Raw genomic sequence first — 23708 nt, 5'->3', positions numbered from 1 at the left:
TGAAACTACCAAGGTAAAGCTACAACAAAGTATCAAATGTTTTATCATAATTGTTTTCCTCTTAAATTACAGCTGTGACCTGAAAATACTATTTTATGATGATAGCATATCCATGTAGTCTATCTTCTTTACTTAAATTGATTATTTTCATTGCATGAAGACTCAATACATATCAAGCACAAATGTGCTTCCATGTGAAGATGTTGAAGTGTTTTAAAGACAACAGCAGTTATATTTAGCATTCTGCTAATAAAAATTGAATTACATTTTTTGAATAATTTTAGATTATTTTTAATTAAACCAATGTCTAGCTAGTTCAGTTTTCAGGTTTATCATTTCCTTGTCCATTTGTTTTGCTGCTTCTCTTTCCAATATATATTCATATCAATCAAGACCCCAGGAGCAGCTGCAATGAACCAAGCAATGTTGAAAACCAAAGACTAAAATTAGATTATCAATGACATTTACTTATATGTTAAAGGCTGAAATTTCAGGGCACAACATTTTCTCCTGAAAGGAGATACTTCCCATCACTGTAATGCAGATCTCTGTTACCAAATTACATCCATATTACATCACTGGGTAGTAAAACTGACCCAAAATAGAAAGTGAAACCAAATACCTTTTCTGCCAAGAGAAAGGCTAAAGACAAAATTAAATAATGGATTTGTGTTCACAAGATTATTTTGACTAGTGTCTTCTTAATTAGAGGGAGATGTTTGTTCAAGAGAAGTAGTAGTACCAAAGAGGAAGGAAATATAATGTAACTGACATGAAAGTGGGGAAAGGAGTCTAGATTTTCTCCCACCCCTGCCCCCACCAGAATACTCTATAATAGTAATTATCAGGGAACAAGATAGTTTGGAATATGTGGGCATTGTTTCTTTTCCTCTTTTGTGTGTGTTTGAGTAAACAAATGCTTTATTTGAACAACCCCCAAAGCTAAATTGTTTTCCTTGACCCACAGAATGCTGATTTGATCTTGTGATGAAAAAAAAAAAAAAAACACCTTTTTTGCCAAGGATGTTGTTAAAGACGATTTTTACAAATATTGATGCAGGCCAGCTGTCCTTTATGCCTTCTGATTTTATGCATGCTTGTACAGTTTAGACACATACAAACAGAGTTAAAGCACGTTTCCTGATATGTCACTTTTTTTTTTCCAGAAAATCCGCAGAATTTCTGCACGTCTCATCAGAGTGTGTACATTGTATAACCACTGAAAACAGGTACATATTATATCATAAATTATTTCCAGACATACATTGTATCCCTTTTCTCACCTTCCCTATCTGCATTACAAGGGGCACCTGGAAGGATAGCAGCCCTGTCCCAAAGCACCACTGCCCAGTCCGGGCGTTCATTCCCACTGCTTTTTCAGGAGTGTCTGTCGCTGTGCAGTGCGAACATCCATACGGGGATGCACTGCTCTGGGAAGCCCTCCTGCTTCTCCTGGCCCAGCACCACCAGCCCACTCTTCCTTATGAGGCTCCGGAAGATGTCCATGTCCCGAGTCACACTGCTGTCAGAGAGATCGAGGATACAGCCCTCCCGGGCCACATTGTCCTTCAATATGATGACGCCATTTTCTTTCAGGCCATCTCGGCACCGGGAAAGAAATGCAAGAAGGTCCTTATCAGTCAGGTGCCCTACAAGGGGGACCAAGTGGATGGGGGAACAGGATGATATGGTAGGGAGGATGGAAGATGAGTAGGGAAGAACACGGCTGAGAATCAGGAGACCATTTGTTCACTCATTCATGAGTTATTTAATAGCCTCGTTTAGTTACAGGAGGCTTTGAAAATTTAGATAAGGGGACACATATCCTCTTAGAGAAGACTCTGTCCCCTGTCTGTAAAATATATTATCCTACCTAGCCTGTCGACCTCATAGGCATGAGATAAATTATTGTCTACCCCCACAAGTCCCTCCCTGTCCCCTGGAGAACCCCTCTATTACTATATCTTTGTGTCACACACACACACCCCAAAATCGAATTCACTGCTGTCTCGTTTCCTGGGAATTTAAATCTAAGAATGTCTAGTTCTGCCAATAAATGGGGATTAATCTTTTTGACTGCACTTTTGAAATTTTTTCAAGTAATTAGATTTCTTTGAGGATTTAGGTTGGTCCAAAGGCACTTGCTCCATTTAGGTTGGTTCGAGAACCAACGTAAATCCTCAAAGAAATGTAAATTTATTGTACAGAAAATGTCAAGGGAGAAATCTGGAAGATCAGAGTTTTGTGGGAGTTCACATGACACCTAAGGGAGCTAACTGCTCGAAGTACTACAACTAACTCTTCCCTGGTGCCCTCATTAGCCCCAAGCACCGTCTTCTCTGGCTGAAAAGGGGAGAATAGCAGAGCCAAAGTCATGCAGGACTAACCAGAGACCCACTGAATCCAGATGACATCATATCTCCTGAACGGGGGTGTGAATTCCTGCAGGCTGTAGCAGTGGTAGCTTTCTACTTTGTCACCTTTGACCTGCAGGTAGTTCTGGGCTTCAAGGAGAAAGGATTCCATCATATCCACCAGCTCCACACTGTTGAAAACAGGCAATAAGACGTGTTTGCTGACCCTTCCTATCCCGGAGCCGCAGTCCAAGGCGCAGTCTGTTCCAGCTCTCCCAGGCCCCTGCAGAAAGGCACCTTGATATTTCAAGTACAGAGACCCATCCTTGAAAATTGCACACCCTAGTTACCTCTTTAAATCAACTTTATTAGGTAAATTTTATGCAATAAAATGTACCATTTCTTGTATACAATTTGATGATTTTGGACAAATGTATATAGTCATGCACCTACCACCACAATCAAGATATACATTCAATTATCTTTTCAAAAAATCTAAATATTTCTAGTCCTGCTTTCTTTATCCAAATAAAGAATTATAAATGAGATTTTTAAAAAATAGTATCTTAGGTTTACACACTTGGTAATTTTCTCCAAAAAAAAATGAGCCATTGCTAGCCCTATGAAGATTAAATGTTAATGACTAAATTTGAGACAAATCCACAGGTAAATGGTTCTACACTATAGATTATTGCCGTGTAAGCAAAAAATAACCAGACAGTGAGAACCTTTCCGAGTTTTAAAATTAAAGACTCATTCAATGGAAACATTTCAGTTTGGAATAGTTGAATTTTATCTTTTCTAGGCAAATTTTGAAGGCTCTGAATTATCTACTCCTCTTGGGTGGATGGTAAGTTTGGGAACCTGAGCTGAACAATGCTAACTTTTCCATTCCTGGCCAGGATTTTATTTCAAATACAGCCCTGATGGCACACAGCAAGTTCACATGGATAAAAGATAGTTTCGGCAAAGTTTCCTTGTGTCTTTTAATGCTAAACATTTTTTTCTGGGTTTTTTTGGCACCAGAAACAACATGATTTATTTGGCATAAAAATTCTAAAAACAGTTTTTTTAAGTATGTCTGTGCATTAATTTAGCTGGGAGTGAGGGGATGGGAAGATGGTGGAGGTAGGGAGAAATCAGCCAATACAAACTTTCTCAAACTTGCTTCCATAAAACTTAAAAAACGTTTCTGATTTATGAAGATTCAGCTGGTCTAAATTATTTGGTCATAATTGGGATGGCTGCTGAAGCAGTTTTGTGCTAGAAATTACAGTAACAAGATACTTGAAGTTGCCAATCAAGATCTTAAGGGAAAAGCCTACTCTTGATTTCTCAGGAACTAAGAATAAAAAAAAAATTGGCTAAGGATCAAAGGTGAAATACAAACAGAGGGAAACATCAGAAAACCAGCTTTCTAGTCCACCCAAATGGCCTTCGTTATGCTAGAAAAGTACAATGAAGAACAAAAAGTGAAGGAACTGTAACTTCTTTCAAAATGGATAATAATAGCCACAATTATTATTTATACATAGCAAGCTCTTAGCTATAATAATTATAATAAGAAAACTCCACAATATCGATTATTATCCTCATTTTGGACATGAGAAAATTCCGATTTCTAATATTTCATAACTAATGTCAGAATTAGAATTAGAACAGGAACTGTCTGAATCCAAAGCCAGTTCTACATTAGAGATGTCACCTCAAGTGATAACTCTGATTCTCTTGGTAATATCTGTCTAATGCTATGTTACAAAGAATTACAAGGCTTCATTTAGACAGTAGAAAAGAGATCTATGATAGATTAGTGATGTCTGCCTCAAGCATGAGAAGGGGAAGTGGTAGTATACTGCCATATGTTTGCCATTTTTACTTATACTGTGCCACATGTCACATTCAAATATAATTTAGACTAAGCTAATTCAGAAAAAGGCCTAAGTATGAATGCTGTGAAAGAAGCATCTTCTAAGTAAATTCATAACAAAAAGATGGGCAGTAGATGGAGAAATTATGTCATTATTAGAAATGACTTTACTAAAAATGTGTATGCTCAATAAGAGATTCTCATTTCAAATTTTTCTTATTATTACTTGGCCTTAAAAGCCTCTATTGGTCACGTTGCTCTCATTAGTGTAGAAAGCAGTTTTAGAAGTAGAATCCTGGAACAACAAAGCACCCTGAACTTTATTGGACACCATGGCTGCCTGAAACTGTGATTGTATTGAAACCTGATGCCCTTGAATGCATATGACTAGAACTACATGCAATGTATGATTTCAAAACAAGACAGTCTTTTTTTTCTTTTTTTTTTTTTTTTGAGATGGAGTCTCACTCTGTCACCCAGCCTGGAGTGCAGTGGCGGGATCTCAGCTCACTGCAACCTCCACCTCCCGGGTTCAAGTGATTCTTCTGCCTCAGTATCCCGAGTAGCTCAGATTACAGGTGTGTGCTAGCTATTACACCCCACTAATCTTTGTATTTTTAGCAGAAATGGGGTTTTACCATGTTGGCCAGGCTGGTCTGGAACTCCTGGCCTCAGGTGATCCACCCACCTCGGCCTCCCAAAGTGATGGGATTACAGACGTGAGCCCATTTCGTTATTTTCATTTTCATTTATTATGCCATGTTTATATTTATGAATCCATATAAACTAGTAAAACATTATTAGGAATTTCAGTTTAGTTTTGATTCTGCCTATGTATTTTGTTTTGAAGAACATTATTTTAGGTTTATCCAGTGGAGCTAAAAAACTAAAATGAAAGGGCCTCATGTCACTATAAAAACTATAAAATATAACAAGTTAGTAGACCCAGATTTTTTAGCTATCCAATCTCTGAGAAATGTCAAAAAATAAATACTATCAAATAAATACTGATGACTTTCTATGAATTACTACGTTTGCCCACTAGAAAGCTAAAACAGGAAAGTTATCAACTATGGCATTGACATCATCTTGATGTCATTTGTTTATTTGCTAAAGTAAATACATTTGCAACTAGTTTAAACACCTTTTCCCACTGTCTCATGTTATTAAGTGCTGAAAGGAAAGCAAAACTTTAAACAATCTTCTTTTTGCAGTTGACGCGAGAATAAGTCATGTCAGATACTCGTATTCCCTAACTCTTTGTATCTTGACCTGAATACTAATCTAGTAGATTAGAGTATGAAGGTCAAAGTACCAAAATATCAGTCCTTAAAAAGGACTGTGTTTGTGCTTAGAAGTCACAGTTTTACAATGAGCCTTGTCTACTAAAAAGGACTCCTTATATTTGTTTCAAAGGAGCAGGCTGCCTCTTTTCCAACATAAATATGCTAGCACAAGGCTGTTTCCTTTCCCAGGTCTGTGGGCGTGCTTATGGGCTCTGTCTGACCAGCATCCCTGTGGTAGCTTGGCATTCCACACGGAGTGACAAGACAGCTGGATTACTAACTAAGCTTCTGAAATGCTTTGGGATCAAAGTTGGCCTCACCACGAGGAAAGCAGGAGGGATTGCTTTCAGCCAGGCCGGAGGAGAGTCAAGGTCTATGGTCCACCAAAAAAGTAAATATATAAATAAATAAAGCAGGGATTTTTCAGTTTCATGAGACAAATGGAAAAAATATGTCATGGTTAACAGCAGGGAGTTTGATGTCAGGCAGACCTGGCTGGGCTTAATTCCCCATTCTGTCTCTTACCAGCTGTGTAATCTTGACAACTTATTTAACCTCTTCAAGCCTCAGTTTCCACAACTATAAAAAACAGAACTAATAATAGCACTTACTCCAAGAATTCGCATGGGGAGTAAATGAGACAACGCTTCTAAAGTGCTTAGCAGATTGACTCTCGCAGAACCAGCATTCAGTGAAGCCAGTCAGCAACACTGATTTAGAAATACTCCAAGTTAACCTAACCTGTAAATATCCACGGTCTTCATCCCTAGACTCTCTAGTCTTTTATGGCTGAAGCTAATGTCCAGACACTTTGGCCCCAGTAAATACATCATCCTGATCACATTTTTATCCACTGTCAGGCTCTGGACTCACACACTGGGTGCTCCAGGGAGATTGGATTTGAAGTGAACCTCACCTCAACACTAGAGATATTAATGTTTTGCTACTAAATTGGTTGATGGCCTAATGTTTATATTTCCTTTATCAGAATAAAATGGGCACCAAATCTCAAACCAATGACTTTGTAATGTGTTGGAACAAAACCTGTTACCAATTAGAACTTTGCATCTTCGATAGAACTAACAGCAGCTTTATCTTGGGGGTTAAGTCTTTTCTGCTGTTGTTTTGTTCTGTTTTGTTAGTTTGTTTGTTTGTTTGAGATGGAGTCTTGCTCTGCCACCCATGCTAGAATGCAGTGGCACGATCTCAGCTCACTGCAACCTCCGCCTCCCGGGTTCAAGCGATTCTTCTGCCTCAGCCTCCCGAATAGTTGGGACTACAGGCGTGCAATGCCACGCCTGGCTAATTTTTGTATTTTTAGTAGAGACGGGGTTTCACCATATTGGCCAGGCTGGTCTCGAACTCTGACCTCGTGATGCACCCACCTTGGCCTCACAAAGTGCTAGGATTACAGGTGTGAGCCACCACACCCAGTCTTTCTTGGGAGTTAAGTCTTTTCTAGCAACTAAATGAAGTTCCTTAAAATAGAATGAATACATTATATGAAAGCCTGTTATTAGTAGTGATAGTAATAAATTAGCTTGATTGGGTACTAATTTTGTGCACTAAAGCAGGTACCTGACATGTATTATTTCGTTTGATCTCCACATTATCCTGTGAAGTAGCTTCTATTGTCATGCCCTAGTCACAAGAGAGAAAACTGACACTTGGTACATTTAAGTAACAAGCTCAAAGTTGCTTATACATTAAGCAGAAGAACCACAATAGCCTTAAAGCCCAAAATTTTGACCCCTACAATATACTGTCTGTATTCATATGACATGACAGTAAGGAAGTAGGGGTTGACTCAATGCAGGACTACAAAAGGATAACATTCTTTCAAGGTAAAATCAAAACTATGTATAAAATAGTATAAAAGGATTCTACTTTCATTGTTTTTAAACTGAGCATAATCATGTATTTCCTTCCAACATCTCATTTTTATTACAGGGAGTCAATAAGTCAACCCAAGATCCCAAAGGACATGATCTCTCATCAATCATTTGGGTATGAAATGTTTATGAGACTCTAAAAGAGATACCTTCTTCATTCCCAAATTTTATATCAACACCGCTAATTCACCTTCCTCTGGAGCATGTAAGATTAGTTGGCGATAGGAGAGTGAAATGCCAAGTGGGATAAACGAGTGTTACTATATTTATCATATCATAAATGGTTCATCCTTTCTGAACATCTTAAAACAGGCTTGCAGGCAGAACTCTTGGCTGGGTCATATGGCTTAGTCGTGACTTAAGTAACAACACAGAGGCATGCGAGCTCAGTGTTTGCAATGACTTTGCCTTCTCATCAAGCTGCAGTTGAATAACTCACCCCAATAAATTTCCTAAGAAATTTCCGAGAGGCCTGGATGTCTGGACCGGACAGTTCAATGAAATTTCCCATCATACCCTCTTCTGTGGCTGGTACTTCCTGGTAGAAGAGTTTTGCTCTGGCATAGAACTGCATCTCGCCATTGATGACTTGGCTCGTTAAAGCGTACAATTTCACTGCAAATGAAATGTTATTAATATTTATAAGAAAAAAAGCTCAGCTTTATGCGTTGCATTTCCTTTTAAAAGCCTGTGAATCTGTGCTGTGGAGAAAAGAGCACTAGTTTGAAGTCAAAAGATTTGGGTTTGAGTTTTGGCTCCGTGACTTACATGCTATGTAATGCTGGGAAAATGTCTTAACTCCTCTGATCTTCAGAGATCGCATCTATGGATTACAATCATGTGGCATTTTCATGACTTAATAACTCTATAGTTGAATAAACCCATAGCTATATCAGTGTATTAAAATTTTTAACAGTGTTAGCTACAATAATGTAAAGAATGTCATCAGTTTTGTGGTGAGTTTTATCCCTGAGTTCCAAATGTTTTCTGAGAATTTTCTCATTAAGCTTATAATAAAGTTTAATGAAAAAATTACTTTACTTCTAATCGTAAGGTAGGGGTAACTGTTTTATATCTTTTTCAAACAATACATATCCAAATATGTCTTCATACCAATATTACAGAAATGTGCCTGAATTCTACATTGTGAAAACAAAACAATAAAAGAGACATAATATTTATTGTGCAGCCATTCTGTCCTAGGTAGTGTGCCAGGCACATTCACATACACTTTGTCATTTTATTATTTTCAAAAATGTATAAGAAAAATATGTGTTCCAACTTCTGAGGAATAAATGAGACTACACATAAGTGTATTTTGCAAACCAAAATTCACCCATGCAGATATAAAATATTTTCATCATAAGACATTCATAATAAAACGATAGACAGTAGATTAAAGGATGGAACTTCTGGTTCAAGATTGTAGGCTGAGTACATGCATTTGTCTTCTCTCCCTCCCAGTATTCCCTGAGAACTATCTTAAAACACTAAACCCATAATAGTGAGGAAAATGAGAGGGTATCACTGATGGATTCATGATTACAATAAATTTCTGGACAATAAAAAGCAGATGGAACAAAGCAAAAGAATTTGCAGGCCAAAATATTTGCAAGAGGAAATTACATTCCGGACTTAGAATCAACAGGAAGGCAAGTGTAAGAATGAGAATGGAAGTCAAAAAAACAAAAACGAAACAAACAAACAAAAAAACAGCATAAATCAAAACTCTGTCTAGAGAACAAACAGGTAAGAGGACAAGTGCACCCTCCTAAAAGCAGCAGAAAGCACAGCTGTAATCCTAGAAAGGGAAAATGTGTCTGTTGTCTTTTAAAAGAATAAGTAGATCAATTGCCTAGGAAGAGCTAGACCAGTTAGCATTAAAATGTTAGAATACTACTCATTTTCACATATAGAAGACTCCAAGTGCTGTCACTTACACCCATTCATCAGAGTCTGGTAAAATCTACCTGCACATGTAGGGCTTCTTGTCTATTTAGGGGACAAGTACAAAACAAAGGAAACCTTATCCATTGCCTAGAATTATTTACCTTGTTTTTTATTCTTAAATGTGGATAAATGATCTCCAAACACATGAGAGTAAAGTAGCAGCCTGAAAAACAAAGAGTGAGATAAATAGTCAGAATTGACCTCAAAGAAAACAAAAATAATTCAGGAAATGGATGAGAATTTAAGCCAAAACAAAACAAAAAAACTCATATATCTTTGAAGACATATGAGAATAGGCACATCCATAAATTAAAGATAAGATTCCAAGAAAATTATAATTAAAAGAGCAGTAAAGAATTATTAGAAATTAAAGTTTTGATAACCAAAAACTTTAAGATATAAAGTTAGGTAAATTTCCAGAACATAAAACAAAAAGATAGATATGCAAAACAGAAATAAGAAGACTAGACTTATATAAGCAATTCAGAAGGCCCAACATCAAGCTAATTAGAATTCCAGAAAACTAATAAAATGAAGGGAAGAAAATTATTAAAGAAAGTAATAGAAGAAAATTCCCTGGTGCTGAAAGAGATTGTAAGATCCAACAAAGCGCTGAGGTGCATAGATTTTTTTTAAAGCCACATTTAAGCACATCTTTAAGAGATTTCAAAACAGAAAGAGTAGTAAGAAGATCTAAAAGTCATGTAGAGGAGGAAGAGTGGCTGACCTTCAAATAGGGTTGCAACATTTAGGGGAAAAAAATACACAACACACAGATTTGAACTTCAGACAAATAATGAATAATTTATTGGTTTGAGTATGCCTGAAATATTGCACATTCCAGGGTAAATACTTACACTAAAAATTATTTGGTGATTATGTTAAAATTAAACTTAGCTGGCATCATGTATTTTATTTGGCAACTCTATGTTCAAAAGACTAGAATCAGGCTTATATCACAGATCTCATCAGAAACACTAGAAAACAATGGCACAGTGCCACCAATATTCTGAGATCAAATTTTTGGAAACTAAACTTAATACCCAGTCAAATTGTCAAAGAATATTTACCTCCTATAGATTCATTCTTCAGAAGTTTCTTGAAGCTATATTCCAGCCCAATGAGGGTTACAATCAAGAGAAGATGCATGATGAAAGATGATGTAATTAACCAGGAATCCAATGAAAAGGAATCGCAAAATGACAGATATGTATCAGATCTGGAAAGAAATCAGTTTATATTACAAGACAAAACATAGACTTCAAAAATAATATCTTTAAGTAGAATAAGCTAGATCCAAGGCAACAGAGTAGGCAAGAAGCAAGGAGATATTAGAAATATTCTAAGGAAGACATATTTTTAATCTAAACCACCAAAAATAAAAGATAATTGAAAGCTCCAAGAAAAATATACAATGGTTCAAAAATGTTATGATCAGGGCATGAAGCAAGCCAAAATATGGCATAAATTTGGGTAGAAGAAATCAAAGAGAAAAATACCTATTTCACTTTAAGAACATTTTTCTTCAGATAATCCCAGGACTGAGATGTTGGATGGTGTTCAGAATTGAACAATTACATAGTTCCAAATTTTGATTCTAAAAGTTAAAAATCCAAAAAATACCACTTATATTACTATGACTGTTTCCATCTATGGAGTTGCATCAGCATTTTCCAACTTGGAGACACTGGAGCCAATGTTTGTACCCTGAATCACCATGAATTTGCTGAAAGGGATAACAAGAACAAGAATCAGTTTCCATGTAATACATCATTTTCTGGAGGCCACCAATATTGTTTATATCCTCCATACATATTAACTATTATACATAGATTGTTATTTTAAAATTCAAATGTTTTAAAAGTTTAAATAAATACATAGAAGCTTTTTTTTTGCTATTTTATACACAAATTAGCTACTGATTGAGAAACTACAACATTAAAAGAATGGTCCTTATGTTCAAAAACATTGAGAACCATGGACCTACACCAATCTCCCTTCCCTAGCACTTGGTAAAGTGTTGTGTACACAGCAAGTGACTTAATAAGTGCTTATAAATTCAACAGGGATGACAAAAATCAGGCATCGCCAATAATATGACTGTTCCAAATTCTTCCGGATGTCTCAGAAAATCAGGCTAGGAACTCACAGCTCACAGAGGTTGCCCAGGGTTGGATGCTGTTCTGGGATCATTGGCAAGCCATAGCCCAGGGCTCTCTTGATCCAACCAAAGCAGCAAAGCAGCCACACTCATCATCACCTGCTTAAGTCAACTGGTTTGTGCAGTCTATTAAAATCCTTAATCTAGAAATAGGAATGGTCCATTATGCCAGCAACATTTAGACCACAAGTGAATGCCAATCTCAGCAGGCGTCAGACTCAATAGGTGGGCTTTTATGGTTATGGACTTGAGTTCTCATTTTCACCTAATTGACAGCAGCATTTCACTAAAAAAAAGATAAATGAGGTGTCATGTTCGGCCCCAGGTTCTCCCCTCCTGAAAGCTTCTGCAGTTGTGCATATTGACTCAGATAAGTCAATCAGTCACCAGCACATGGCTTTTTACTATACAAATATATATACTGGCTAATTAAAGAATTACAATGTCTCTGTGAAACCTGGGGTAGTTCAAGACAAAAACTAGACACTGTTTGTTTTTTATTTAATGTAGTATTTATTTATTTCTTGACCTACATTATGAGTTGAATTCCCAAGGAGCTTCCACTATTTACTTGTGGTGAAAAGAAAAATAGAGTACGAGTTGGTTTACTCTGAAGGAGAATAAAAATGAAATTTCTAGGAAAGGTTAATATCCAGGAGAGTTTACATTGAAAGACAATTCATTCATGATTCAGTTATTAAGCCCCAATACAACATTCAGGATATAAACATAAAGCTCAATCTCTCTCATGGAGATTACACCCTAGCATGGAGGAGTTAAGTCACATGGCTGCATGCCCAAAGAATAGTACCAAAAAATGCCTTGGGCATGCAGCAGATGCCTGCAAGTAGCAGCAAGAAGACTCCATAAGACTTTAACCATGAAGGATACTTTTTATTTGGGTTATCAAAAAATGAGCAGGAAAGAAATGTCACATGGCATGAATTATCTGGATAAAACTCAGAATTTTCAAATGCCTACTTGAGAAAATCTTTTGCAGGTAGCAAAAGAATTTTGTGTCTTATGGTCTCATCTTCTGACTCTTAAGATGCAAAGAAGTAAGTTTACCTTGAGGCAATGTGCCATTTGATGACTTTTGCTGTCTTTCAATATAAAAATTGGGAGAAAAACAAAATAGTCACTCAAAATCTTAATCCAGACATGAAAGGAAATATTGATCCAGTATCAGAGATAGGGACAACAAGTCAAGACAATATTATCCAAGTTGGCAATAAAATGAAGACTTTCTGACAAACAAGAAATTTTGTTGATAGCTAAGTGCTTATCTGTGCTGAGTATCCTCTTTTCTTTCTTCTTTTTTTAAGTGGTTGAATATAGCTATTTTAAAATACCTCTCTATTCCAGCTATTAGACCTGTTTGTCAATTTAAACATGATCTAAAATTCTTCAGAATATTTGTAAGCTAGGTTTAGACAGTAATTTTGAAATGATTTGAGTCTGGTAATATTTGATCAAGTTAGACCTTTGCAACAGAAAGAAAAAAAAAGAAGCCCAATTAGGAGATGCCCCTGTGAAAGGTAAGACCTTCCATAAAAGAGATTTGCAGGTGAGTACTTCTCAGTTTAGCCATTAAAGAAGTAATGGTAAAACAGGAAAAAAGGAAGAGAGGAGGGAAGGGAGGGAAGGAAGAAAGAAAAGGAAAAAGAGGAAGGAAAAAGTTGGAGTAAGACATCCCTGGATTTGTTTGCCAGCTCTGACGCAAATTAGTTTTATGACCTTGAATAGGTTACATAACTCATGTTAGCCTCAGCTTCTTCCTCTATAAAGAGGTAATGATACCTGCATTAGGCTGTTCTTGTGTTGCTCTAAAGAAACACCTGAGACTGAGTAATTTATAAAGAAAAGAGGTGTTTGACTTATAGTTCTGCCGACTGTACAAGAAGCATGGCGCTGGCATCTGCTAAGCTTCTGAGGAGGTCTTAGGGAGTTTCTACTCATGGCAGAAAGTGAAGCCAGAGCAGGCATGTCACATGGCAGAGCAGGAGCAAGGGGAGAGGTGGGGTGTCACACACTTTTAAACAACCAGATCTCATAAGAACTCACAAAGAGGACAGCACCAAGCCATGAGGGACCTGTCTCTATGACCCAAACACCTCCCACCAGGCCCCATTTCTAACATTGGGGATTTTAACATGAGATTTGGATGGGACAAATATCTAAACCATATTATTCTGCCCCGGACCTCTAAATCTCTTGTCCTTGTCACATTTCAAATTCCCTTCTCAATAGTCCCCCAAAGTCTTAACTCATTCCAGCATTAACTCAAAAGTCCCAAGTCTCAAGTCACAAATCTCATCTGGAGATGAGTTCCTCCACCTACAACCCCATAAAATCAAAACAAGTTATTTACTTCCATGATACAATGGAGATACAGGTATTAGGAAAACATTCCCATTCCAAAAGGGAGAAATAGGCCAAAGGAAAGAGGTTACAGGTCCCTCACAAGTTTGAACCCCAGCCAGCAGGACAGTCATTAAATCTTAAAGCTCCAAAATAATCCTTGAGTCCATGCCCCGCATTTTGGGCACACTGATGTGAGGTGTGGGCTCCCAAGGTCTTGGGCAGCTCCCCTCCTGGGCTGGACCATACTGAGGTTGTAAGCTGCAGGTGGGTCTGCCGTTCTCAGGTCTAGAGGCACTTGGCCCCCTTCTGATAGCTCCAGTAGGCAGTGCCCCCAGTGGGGACTCTGTGTGGGACTTCTAACCCCACATTTCTCCTCCACACTAGTAAAGGTTATCTCGGTGTGGGGGCTCCACCTTTGCAACAGGCTTCTGCTTGGGTGCCCAGGACTGCCCATACATCCTCTGAAATCTAGAGGCTTGGCAGCCTCCACCACTCTTGCACTGTGTGCACCCACAGGCTTAACACCATGTGGAAGCCAACAAGGCTTACAACTTCTGCCCTTCAGAGCAGATGCCTGAGCTGTCCCTGGGCCCCTTTGAGCCACAGCTGGAGCTGGAATGGGACATGGAGAACAGTGCCCTGAGGCTACACAGGGTAGCAGGGCCCTGGGCCTGGTCCCCTGAAACCAGTTTTCCTATACTACTGGGTCTGTGATGGGAGGGGCCGTCTCTTAGATCTCTGAAATGCCTTCCAGACCTCTTCCTCATCATCTTGGCTGTTAGCACCTGGCTCACTTTTAGTCATGCAAATCTCTCTAGCAAGTGGTTGTTCCACAACCTGCTTGAATTCTTACTCTGAAAAAGTTTTCTTTCCACATGGCTAGGCTGCAAATTTTCAGCTTTTATGCTGTGCTTCCCCTTTAAATATAACTTCCATCTTTAAGTCATTTGTTTGCTTCCAAATCTTGGTTAGGCTGTTAGAAGCAATCAGGCCACATCTTGTATGTTTTGCTGTTTAGAAATTTATTCCGCCAGATATGCTAAGTCATCACTCTTAAGTTCAATCTTCCAGAGATCCCTAGGACATGGATACAATGCAACTTAGCTCTTTGCTAAAGCATAAAAAGGGTAACCTTTGCTCCACTTCCCAATAAGTTTCTTATTTCCATCTGAGATCTCAGCAACCTGGTCTCACTGTCCATATCACTATCAGCATTTTGGTCATAGTGATTTAACAACTCTAAGAAGTTCCAAAATTTTCCTCATCATCTTGTCTTCTGAGCCCTCCAAATTCTTCTAACCTCTTCCCATTACCCAGTTCCAAAGTCACTTCCACATTTTCAAGTATCAGAAGCTTCCACATGTCAGGCATTTCAGGAGCACATTTAAAAAAATTATTTGTGTAGGTCTCTCTTCTACACTAAACTCTTCAGGATAAGGCTATATCTTATTTTTTTATAACCCTAGCACTTAACATTATGCTAGCTTCTTGATGAGCCTTCTTTGAATGTTCATTGAATAAAAGCTAGCTTTTTGTTCTTTGAATAATATATGGGTTCAACAAAGAGCTGAATGGTGATAGGGATTAACTGACATAAGCACACATAAGTCATACCTTTGGTATCATTTATGAAATACCTGTCCTTCCACTTAGGCATACTCAAATAATTAAAAAATAGTAACTATAATTGATCAAACATGTTTATATGTAATACATATGCAAAACATTTATATCGAACTGAATATGTAAGATAAACATTATATATCCATTTTACAAAAGAAGAAACCAAGGCATTAAGAGATTAAGTTGCTCAAGATTAAGTAGCTAGAGAGTGGTATATCTGGAACTTGAACCTATGTCTATTTAAATAGAAAACCTATAGATCATCCCTCTCATACTCTGTACCTAAAAATATATCGCTAAATAAAAAGGAAAATTATATTTTCTTCATTGCTTGAAAGAGAAAAATGGTGTTACAGCATTTGTATTGCACAGGTAGTGATAAACATTTGAAAATGTATCATTGTACATTGCTGAGTTGTGCAGCAATGCCTATCACAGGAATGAAATAAATTTTTAAAATACCAATAGCTGTGTGGTGAGTTTTATTCTGGAAGTTCCAAGTGCTTTTTAAGAGATGTTGTTATTAACTCTAGCTTTTAATTTTGATGGCAAAGGTGTAGCTAAACAATCTATGTCTTTGCCATCAAAGTTAAAAGCCAGAGTTAATTTCCTCCTCAGAGACTGATTCTTCTGAAAAGGGATCAGTGCAAGAGAGGATACCTCCTATATGCCAGGCATTATGCTGAGTACTTTCATGTCACCTCTTCACTTTATCTCTTTTAACTGTCACAATGATTCTATAAGACTAGAATTATAATCATCATTTTAGAGATGAGTAACAGAATCTGAGAGACTTGGTAACTTAATATCATATAGAAAAGAAATGTCATAACCAGGTCCTGGCATGTGCCTATTCAAATGCAAAGCTTCTGGTCTTTCTGTTAAACCACACAGAACCATTGTTCTACACATGAAGTTGGGCTAAGCCTACAATGTCTAGGAGTAATAGACTTTTGCTCAATAATATAATTAATGAATGTCCATTGACTTCTATGTGTTCAAAAATGTGGATAGCACTAGAAGAATCATTGAGTGTGAAGTTATTCCTCAATAATTGTTACTAAATATGGAGATGTTATCCCAGCAGCTCCAGTGGAACCCTTTGAGCACTGGCATACACATTGGAGATTTCCACTGACTTGTTTTCCTGTTCTGTTTCCTATTTGTTCATGAATAGACACTTTTGGAAAACTTGTTCACACCAAGCTTCTAACAGAACTTTGGTTGGTGTACCTAGATTATTTAAACCTACTCACTGACCTGCCTACCTTGATTATCTTAACAGGAAGCCAACTTTCTTCATAGGCTGTTTGTTCTGTATTCCTGTTAAATCATTAAATATGGTAAAACTTATATTGCCCCGTGAGTTAAGTTTTCATTTACATTGTATTATGCATTGTTTTAAAAAAGATCATGGAGTTAGATCACCTGGGTTCTAATCCTGCTACTCCACTCACCACCATAAGATCTTTGGCAAGTTACTTAACTCATCTGGGTATCAGTTCCTCAAATATCATATGGCGAAAATAACAGCACACCTAATAGAGATGTTATGAAAATGAACTGAGATAATTATATGCAAAACATTGAGAACAATGATAGGCTTGTTCTCACTTCTTCCTGAAGATCCGTTATGTTCAACAGCATAGCTGAGCCTTCCATTGGAGATTTTTACTACGTATGTCTTTGCTATTCCATGAATCTCTGAAGCTTGCCAGGGATGTTTCAGCAGATTTCCCCATGACTGAATGTCACCACATAGTGTGCTGGAGTGAGACTGGCTTTCTAATCTAGGCAGTTGGAAGGAGAAAGGAAGGAAAGAAGGAATCAAAGAGTCTGGTTAGCCACCGTTCTTTCCATATAATTACCCCAAACAACAAACTCTCTGTGCAGACCCTACAGGAGAAGTTCCCTAGCCTTTTTGAAAGAAGGGCTTTATTTTCATTTCTATGAAGTCTTGAAATTATCAAGAGTAGAGGAAGCTGACTGTAAAACACCTCAGCGGAGCTGGAGAGGAAGCATCTCTTCTGGCTAAGTTTTATTTCCAAACTGAAAAACATAATTAATACTCACTGCAGCCTGAAAACTCTCATATTTTGAATTAAGTGTATTGTCTTTGGTAATGCCTGTTCTAGAGAAAGCTACATGGTGACTTTAAAAGAGGCCTGGCTCAGAGGAAGGAAATAAAGAAACTAATATTTACTGAGGAGGACTATTTCATATATATACCAACATTTCATCCTTCAATCAACTCTGCTATAGTTTTAAGAAAAATTATACTCAGAGGCTTTAGTAACTCGCAGAGGTTAGTTTTCTAGTAGTAGCAGTGCAAACATTTGAACTCAGAACTTTGCTGATCCGCAATTAATTATTAGAGGCCATTTAATTCATTTAACAAATATTTTTTGAGTTTTTCTGATGTGCCAGGAACCATGGTAAATGCTAAATAGATACAGAAGAGGAAGAAAAAGGCAAGTCTCCACTCTCATGGGAATGAGAGTCCAATAGGGGAACTAATACACGCAACTGCATTCCATAAATATAAGTTATAACCTCCTGGGACAAAAACCAAAGTTTAAATGAGTGAATCAAGGATTAAGGGAAACCTTCTAATTGAATAAAAGTCACACTGGCAGATAAGACTTACGTGCAGATTCCTTTCTGAACATTCGGCTTCTCCCATTAGAGGACAAAGCCACAAAAAATCTGAGTATTCACAGAACTGGTAGCCTGATTTCCCTGTACCCTTAGTTTAAAGGGATTAACACAGTTATTTGTAGATTTGCATCCATTGTCACATTATAAAATCCTGAAGAAGAGTGGAAACTATCTTATTAATATTTGAATCCTTTCTAATGCACAGTACTTTGACAATAATGAAATTCCATAAATGTCTCTTACATTAAATATGACTGAATTGATCAGAAATAAGAATTGTCTGGTATTTTAATCTCCAAAATAAAATATTTTTCCCTGTGGCAGGAACATTTGCTAGTGAGCAAATATACATGTGCTCCCTTCATATTGCCCAGCATTCTTGAAGTTCTGGACAATGAATTCTAAACAGATGTAATCGATGTCCTTTGGGGCTGAAGTATTTAAGAGCTAGTAGACAAAACTTTGGCTGCTCTATTTGCTTGCCTGGTGACTAGTGATGTTCCAGCTGGCAAAGCCTCTATCATCCTGGATCCCTGATTGCCTGTGTGGAATATAGCCTCCCCTCCACCTCCAATAATGCACATTGAAAATGATGTAGCAAGAGTAAACAATATTTTTTATGTGTTCAGCTATCAAGATTCCAGAGTTAATTTGTTATTGCAGCATATCCCAGTCCATATTGACTTATGTAGCCCTCGATTTCTATCTTCAAAGAGGTACTGTGGATGAGGCTAGTTCTGTGACTCTCAGTTGAAACTAATGTCCAGGTCAAATCATCAGGTCAGAGAAAATAAGCAATGCCCATTTATGGAAAGTTGCAAATAAGTAAAATGAAGGCAATGTTGGCTTGGAATAGACTAATGGTTTTCAAACTGTGTTTATGGAACCCCACAGGTATTATAGAAGAGTCTCAGGACGGGCGGATCACGAGGTCAGGAGATTGAGACAATCCTGGCTAACACGGTGACACCCTGTCTCTACTAAAAATATGAAAAATTAGCCAGGCATGGTAGCGGTCACCAGTAGTCCCAGCTACTCGGGAGGCTGAGGCAGAAGAATGGCGTGAACCCAGGAGGTGAAGTTTTCAGTGAGCTGAGATGGCACCACTGCATTCCAGCCTGGGCGACAGAGCGAGACTCCGTCTCCAGAAAAAAAAAAAAAAGTGCCTCCGGAGACAGTGGTAAGTCTGAGTCTAAGAGACTAGACCAAGGAAAGGGTCTTGACCCCAATCCTTTGCAGAAAAGTTTCACTTTTTCCTGTATTTTACACTGGGCATCCATGGAATATTTTGTCAAAAACTTTGCCTTTTGATAATGATGTTTTTTTAAAAGGTTGAAAATAATTGGTAAACCATTAGCATATTTACAAAGGAGAAAAACACAAAATCACAATGATTTTATTGGACAATAAAAGGGATTGAGATCAAATATAAATTATTGTCCACTTGTGCCAAATTAATTTTCATCTGCTTTTCAGAAGAGACTATTGTATTCTACTTTTTCATTCATCTTCAGCTGCTTTCAAAGGTGACTTCTTTTTCTCTCTAGTAAATACTTGTAAAGTTTGGCGGTCATCTGCCTGTTAGTGACTCTCTTCTCAGCTGTCGTAATTGATACCTTTCTCCAGTCTAATAAAACCAAAGCTACAAAGCTACTCTTATAGAGGTATGGCCTGAAGAGTGTCTCCAGAAAAGCAATGCTCTGCAGTATATGAAGTGGCTAGAACATCATCACCTTCCACTTAAACTGCTCTATTATTTTTTCCTTTTGGATATAGATGAGATGTATTATATGTCCTAAAAGAATTACTCATGGGCAGTGTGATCTACCAAAAAAAGCCCTGGACTTTGGTCTTTGCTTTGATATTACTCTATCTAGATTAAATATCACCATCTCTGAATTTTATTTCCCTCCTTTGAAAAAGTAAAATGAAAGGAAGAAGGAGGGAAGGTAGGTAGAAAAAAATAATGATAACCTACCCCATCTATTCCATAGTGTGACTAGGAGAATCAAATAAAGTCATAGATGATAAAAAAGTTTTAGAAAGAAGTTATATAAATATGAAATGAAGGTATTTGTATGTTTAGAATTAAAGATCCCTCATAAATAGGTTTTGGCAGGCTGCTAACATTCAGTTGCTTGAATGCAATACAAAGAATTATGTAGCTGCTTCCACAGCTGGAAACCCTGACCACCTCAAGTGCACAATGGGGCTTTCAGACGACCTTAAGAGAACAGACTAGGCTGATACACAGCCTTCTTGCTTTCACTGGGGGAAAATATAAATCAAAGGGAGGAGGGTACTTTACTCTTTAATGGTAAGTTATTTCCTCTTCAGTGCTGTTTAGGGTACCCTTAAGTAACTACTTTCACAGAGGCTGAAAAAAGTAGAGTAGGCAAACCACATAAGCTTTTTATTGCTCTCTTATCCAAGTCTCTGAAAACTAGAGGAAATAACAAAAATGGAGACAGACTACTGATTTCTTAATATTCAAAAACCAAGCTAAAATCTGCTTCTTTAAGGCTCTCTGACTATTCTTGTGATTCAAGAAGACCAGAGAGGATTATAAGTGTGTACACAAGCACACACACATAAACATACATACATACCCCAAGCACATTTTTATCTGTTATGTCTTTCTTTTTAACTCTTACTCAGTGTATTAATGCATTAATACTCTCATCTTTGAATTATCAAATTTGCCCAATTACAATTTTTTGTAAATATTAAACATGTCTGAGTTTCTACAAGCCTGATACTCAGGCAACAGACACCCAGAGAAGCAAATCACAATGCCTGAGGGTGCATGGAAATCCCAAAATAAAGTCCGGACTCTATTTTAGGCACTTAATCTTTGTATTCTTCATAAAAGAATTCCATTGAAACATTTCAGCCCAATGACATTGGTTGTGGAGTTGTTTTTTTTTTATCTAAAAAGTATCCTTGTTTTAAATTCTCTTCTAGAAGCCCCATGACCTCATGCAATCCCTTCAGTCATTTCTTGTTTCTTATCTAGTAGCTCTGACTCACTTACCCAGGGGAATTTTTTCCAGCAGGTAGAGATAGCTCTGAAAGAAGTCATTGCGAATGGCTTTGTGAAGGATAAAAGACATGCTATGTCGACAGAGTTCATCGTCGGTCTTCTGCCAGCGGGATCTAAAGGCAAAATGGGCACCCAGGTGGGCCATGATGAAGGGGGATAATAACGATTCCTACAGAGAAAGGAAGCTTGCCTTGTTGTTTCTTTGAATTAGCCTTCTCTTTCTAAACGAACTTGAGACTGTCATTTTAAACCAGTCCCCTGTCCATCTATATCAGGACAGGCTGTCATGGGGTGTAGGGAGGAGGGGCAGCACACAGTGGGAGGGGAGGGCAGGCTCTTGGCACATCCCCCCTGTCTGATTGCTTGGGTGACACCACTCCAAACCAGCAGGTGCTAAGTAAGGATGAAAACTGGCTGAGAGAGATCCTGCTTCATCCAGGAAAAAGTACGCCTCTCTCCTTTAGCCACTACTTCAAACAGGCAAGAGCACAGCCTGCTAACACCCTGAATATTTGCCTTAATTTAATTTCTAAATTGGAATAGCCTAATTTCCATTTCAAAGAGTTGTGAATATTTTGCAGGAGATCTTGTTACCTGATTTGCATCACTCCTCCTAGAAAATTGAATCCTCAAATTACAAGGACCCTTCAAAGTCATCTTAGCCACCCATGCTTCTTTCATCTGTACAATTTCTCCCACAAAAGTTCATAGAAATGTGTATGTGTTTCCTATTTTGAAGGATCTTCAAGAGATGCAATTATTTGAAAGCTTGTTTTGATGTTGAATATCTTTCTCTGTCAGCAAATTCTTCCATCTAGCTTGCTGTAAACAACAGCTATTCATGTAAGCCTGTTTCTTCCTCTCTGCCTACTATGAATATGATTTTCCTCTTAAGTACATTTGTTTTCTGTCCTGGGTATCTTTCGATTGTCCCTCCAAACCCACTCTCCACTCTTCACACATTACTATGTGTTCCCTAGGAGGCTGACCTATATCAGTGAACTCCTTTGACTTCTTTCTGGCTTCTAGTTGGCTTTAGCCAATGGATAGTGCCAGGAGGAGACTGGAGGAAAGTGAGGTCAAAGTATTTATTTCCTTAGCACCTTCTCTGTGGAAATGCCATGAGCTGACCATATCCTTTAACAAAAGGTCATACATCTGACAGGGGTCTTCTCATACAAATATCCTCTCATAGTTCTGTTTATTTCTCCTTCACCTGACTGCTTGAGGCCCAGGGGGAGTGATGCACCAGGTGACAAGCCCGATTCCTTGTAATTTTCCTATCCTTGCCCACCTATTTGTAAATAGTCCCTTTATTAAACCAGTTCAAATTCTCAATTTGTGAATTCCATCTGTTCCCTACAGGGGCCATGACTACTGTTTTCCTCCCCTTATGTTCCTAACAGGAAAATGTGTAAGATCTCAATACACTATTGGCCCTATGCCATGTGCACCCACAGACCCCCTGCCCATAAATATACCCATGCTAATATACACAAAGGCACATATTATGGTAGGCAGCTTCTAATGTGACCCCTGTCTTAGTTCAGACTGCTCTAACATACTACCACAGACTATGTGGCTTAAACAACAAACATTTATTTCTCACAGTTCTGGAAACTGTAAATTCAAAGATCAAGGTGCTGGCAGATCCCCTCTCTAGTAAGGGCCCTCTGTCTGGTTTGCAGATTGCCCTCTTCTCATTGTGTGCTCACATGGCAGAGAGTGAAATCAAGCTCTTATGTCTTTTCTCATAAGGGCACTAATCCCCTTCATAAGGACTCCACCCTTATGACCTAATTATCTCCCAAAGGCCCCCATCTCCAAATCTCAACACATTAGGGCTCAGAATCTCAACATAAAAATTGTGAAGGAACAATTTTTAGTCCACAGCAGTCCATAAGAATACCCACCTTCTTTCTGCCTGGTATTCACCTCTTCCTGTAATCCTCTTTCTTTGAGTATAGGCTGGACTTAAGGACTCACCGCTAAAGAATAAAATATGGTGAAAGTGATGAGATGTCAATTCTAAGAAGAGGCTGTTAAAAGATTTTCTTAGGTGTCTTCTTTCTCTCGCTTGCTTGTTTGCCATGCGGGAAGACTACTGCCTGTTGTGAGTGGTCATGTGGAGAGGCCCGCATGTCAAGGAGCTGAAGTCCTAGGTCAAACAACCCAGAAGACACTGAAATCCACTAACAACCCTGTGAGTGAGCTTGGAAGCAAATCCTTCCACAGTTAACGGTTTGGCTGCAACTTGATGAGAGACCCTAAGTCAGTTATGTCATACCCGGGTTACTAATCCACAGAAATGTGTTTATTATGTTAAGCAACTAAATTTGGGGATTATTTGTTACAATGCCATGAGATATAATGAATTCATACATTGTCCATGATTTTTTTTTTTTTTTTTTTTTTTTTTGAGACAGGGTCTCGCTCTGTCACCCAGGCTGGAGTGCAGGGGTGTGATCATGGCTCACTGCAGCCTCAGGTCTCCAAGGCTCAAGCAATCC

General features: G+C 38.0%; 1 protein-coding gene across 1 annotated transcript; it reads right to left on the bottom strand.

Annotated features, from left to right (window-relative positions):
- Nucleotides 1-266: 266 nt before the first annotated feature.
- On the bottom strand, nt 267-21489 carry NTMT2 (N-terminal Xaa-Pro-Lys N-methyltransferase 2). The gene is made up of 3 exons (XM_028850279.2): nt 21190-21489; nt 7839-8014; nt 267-2637 (listed from the first exon to the last, which is right to left on the bottom strand). Exons 1-3 carry the CDS (start codon nt 21341-21343, stop codon nt 2383-2385), a joined length of 585 nt encoding a protein of 194 aa, XP_028706112.1. The 5' UTR covers nt 21344-21489; the 3' UTR covers nt 267-2382.
- Nucleotides 21490-23708: the final 2219 nt, after the last annotated feature.

The sequence above is a fragment of the Macaca mulatta genome, chromosome 1 (assembly GCF_049350105.2).
Source record: "Macaca mulatta isolate MMU2019108-1 chromosome 1, T2T-MMU8v2.0, whole genome shotgun sequence".
In the NCBI taxonomy this organism is placed as follows: Eukaryota; Metazoa; Chordata; class Mammalia; order Primates; family Cercopithecidae; genus Macaca; species Macaca mulatta.
This window is presented reverse-complemented; position numbering and strand designations above follow the sequence as displayed.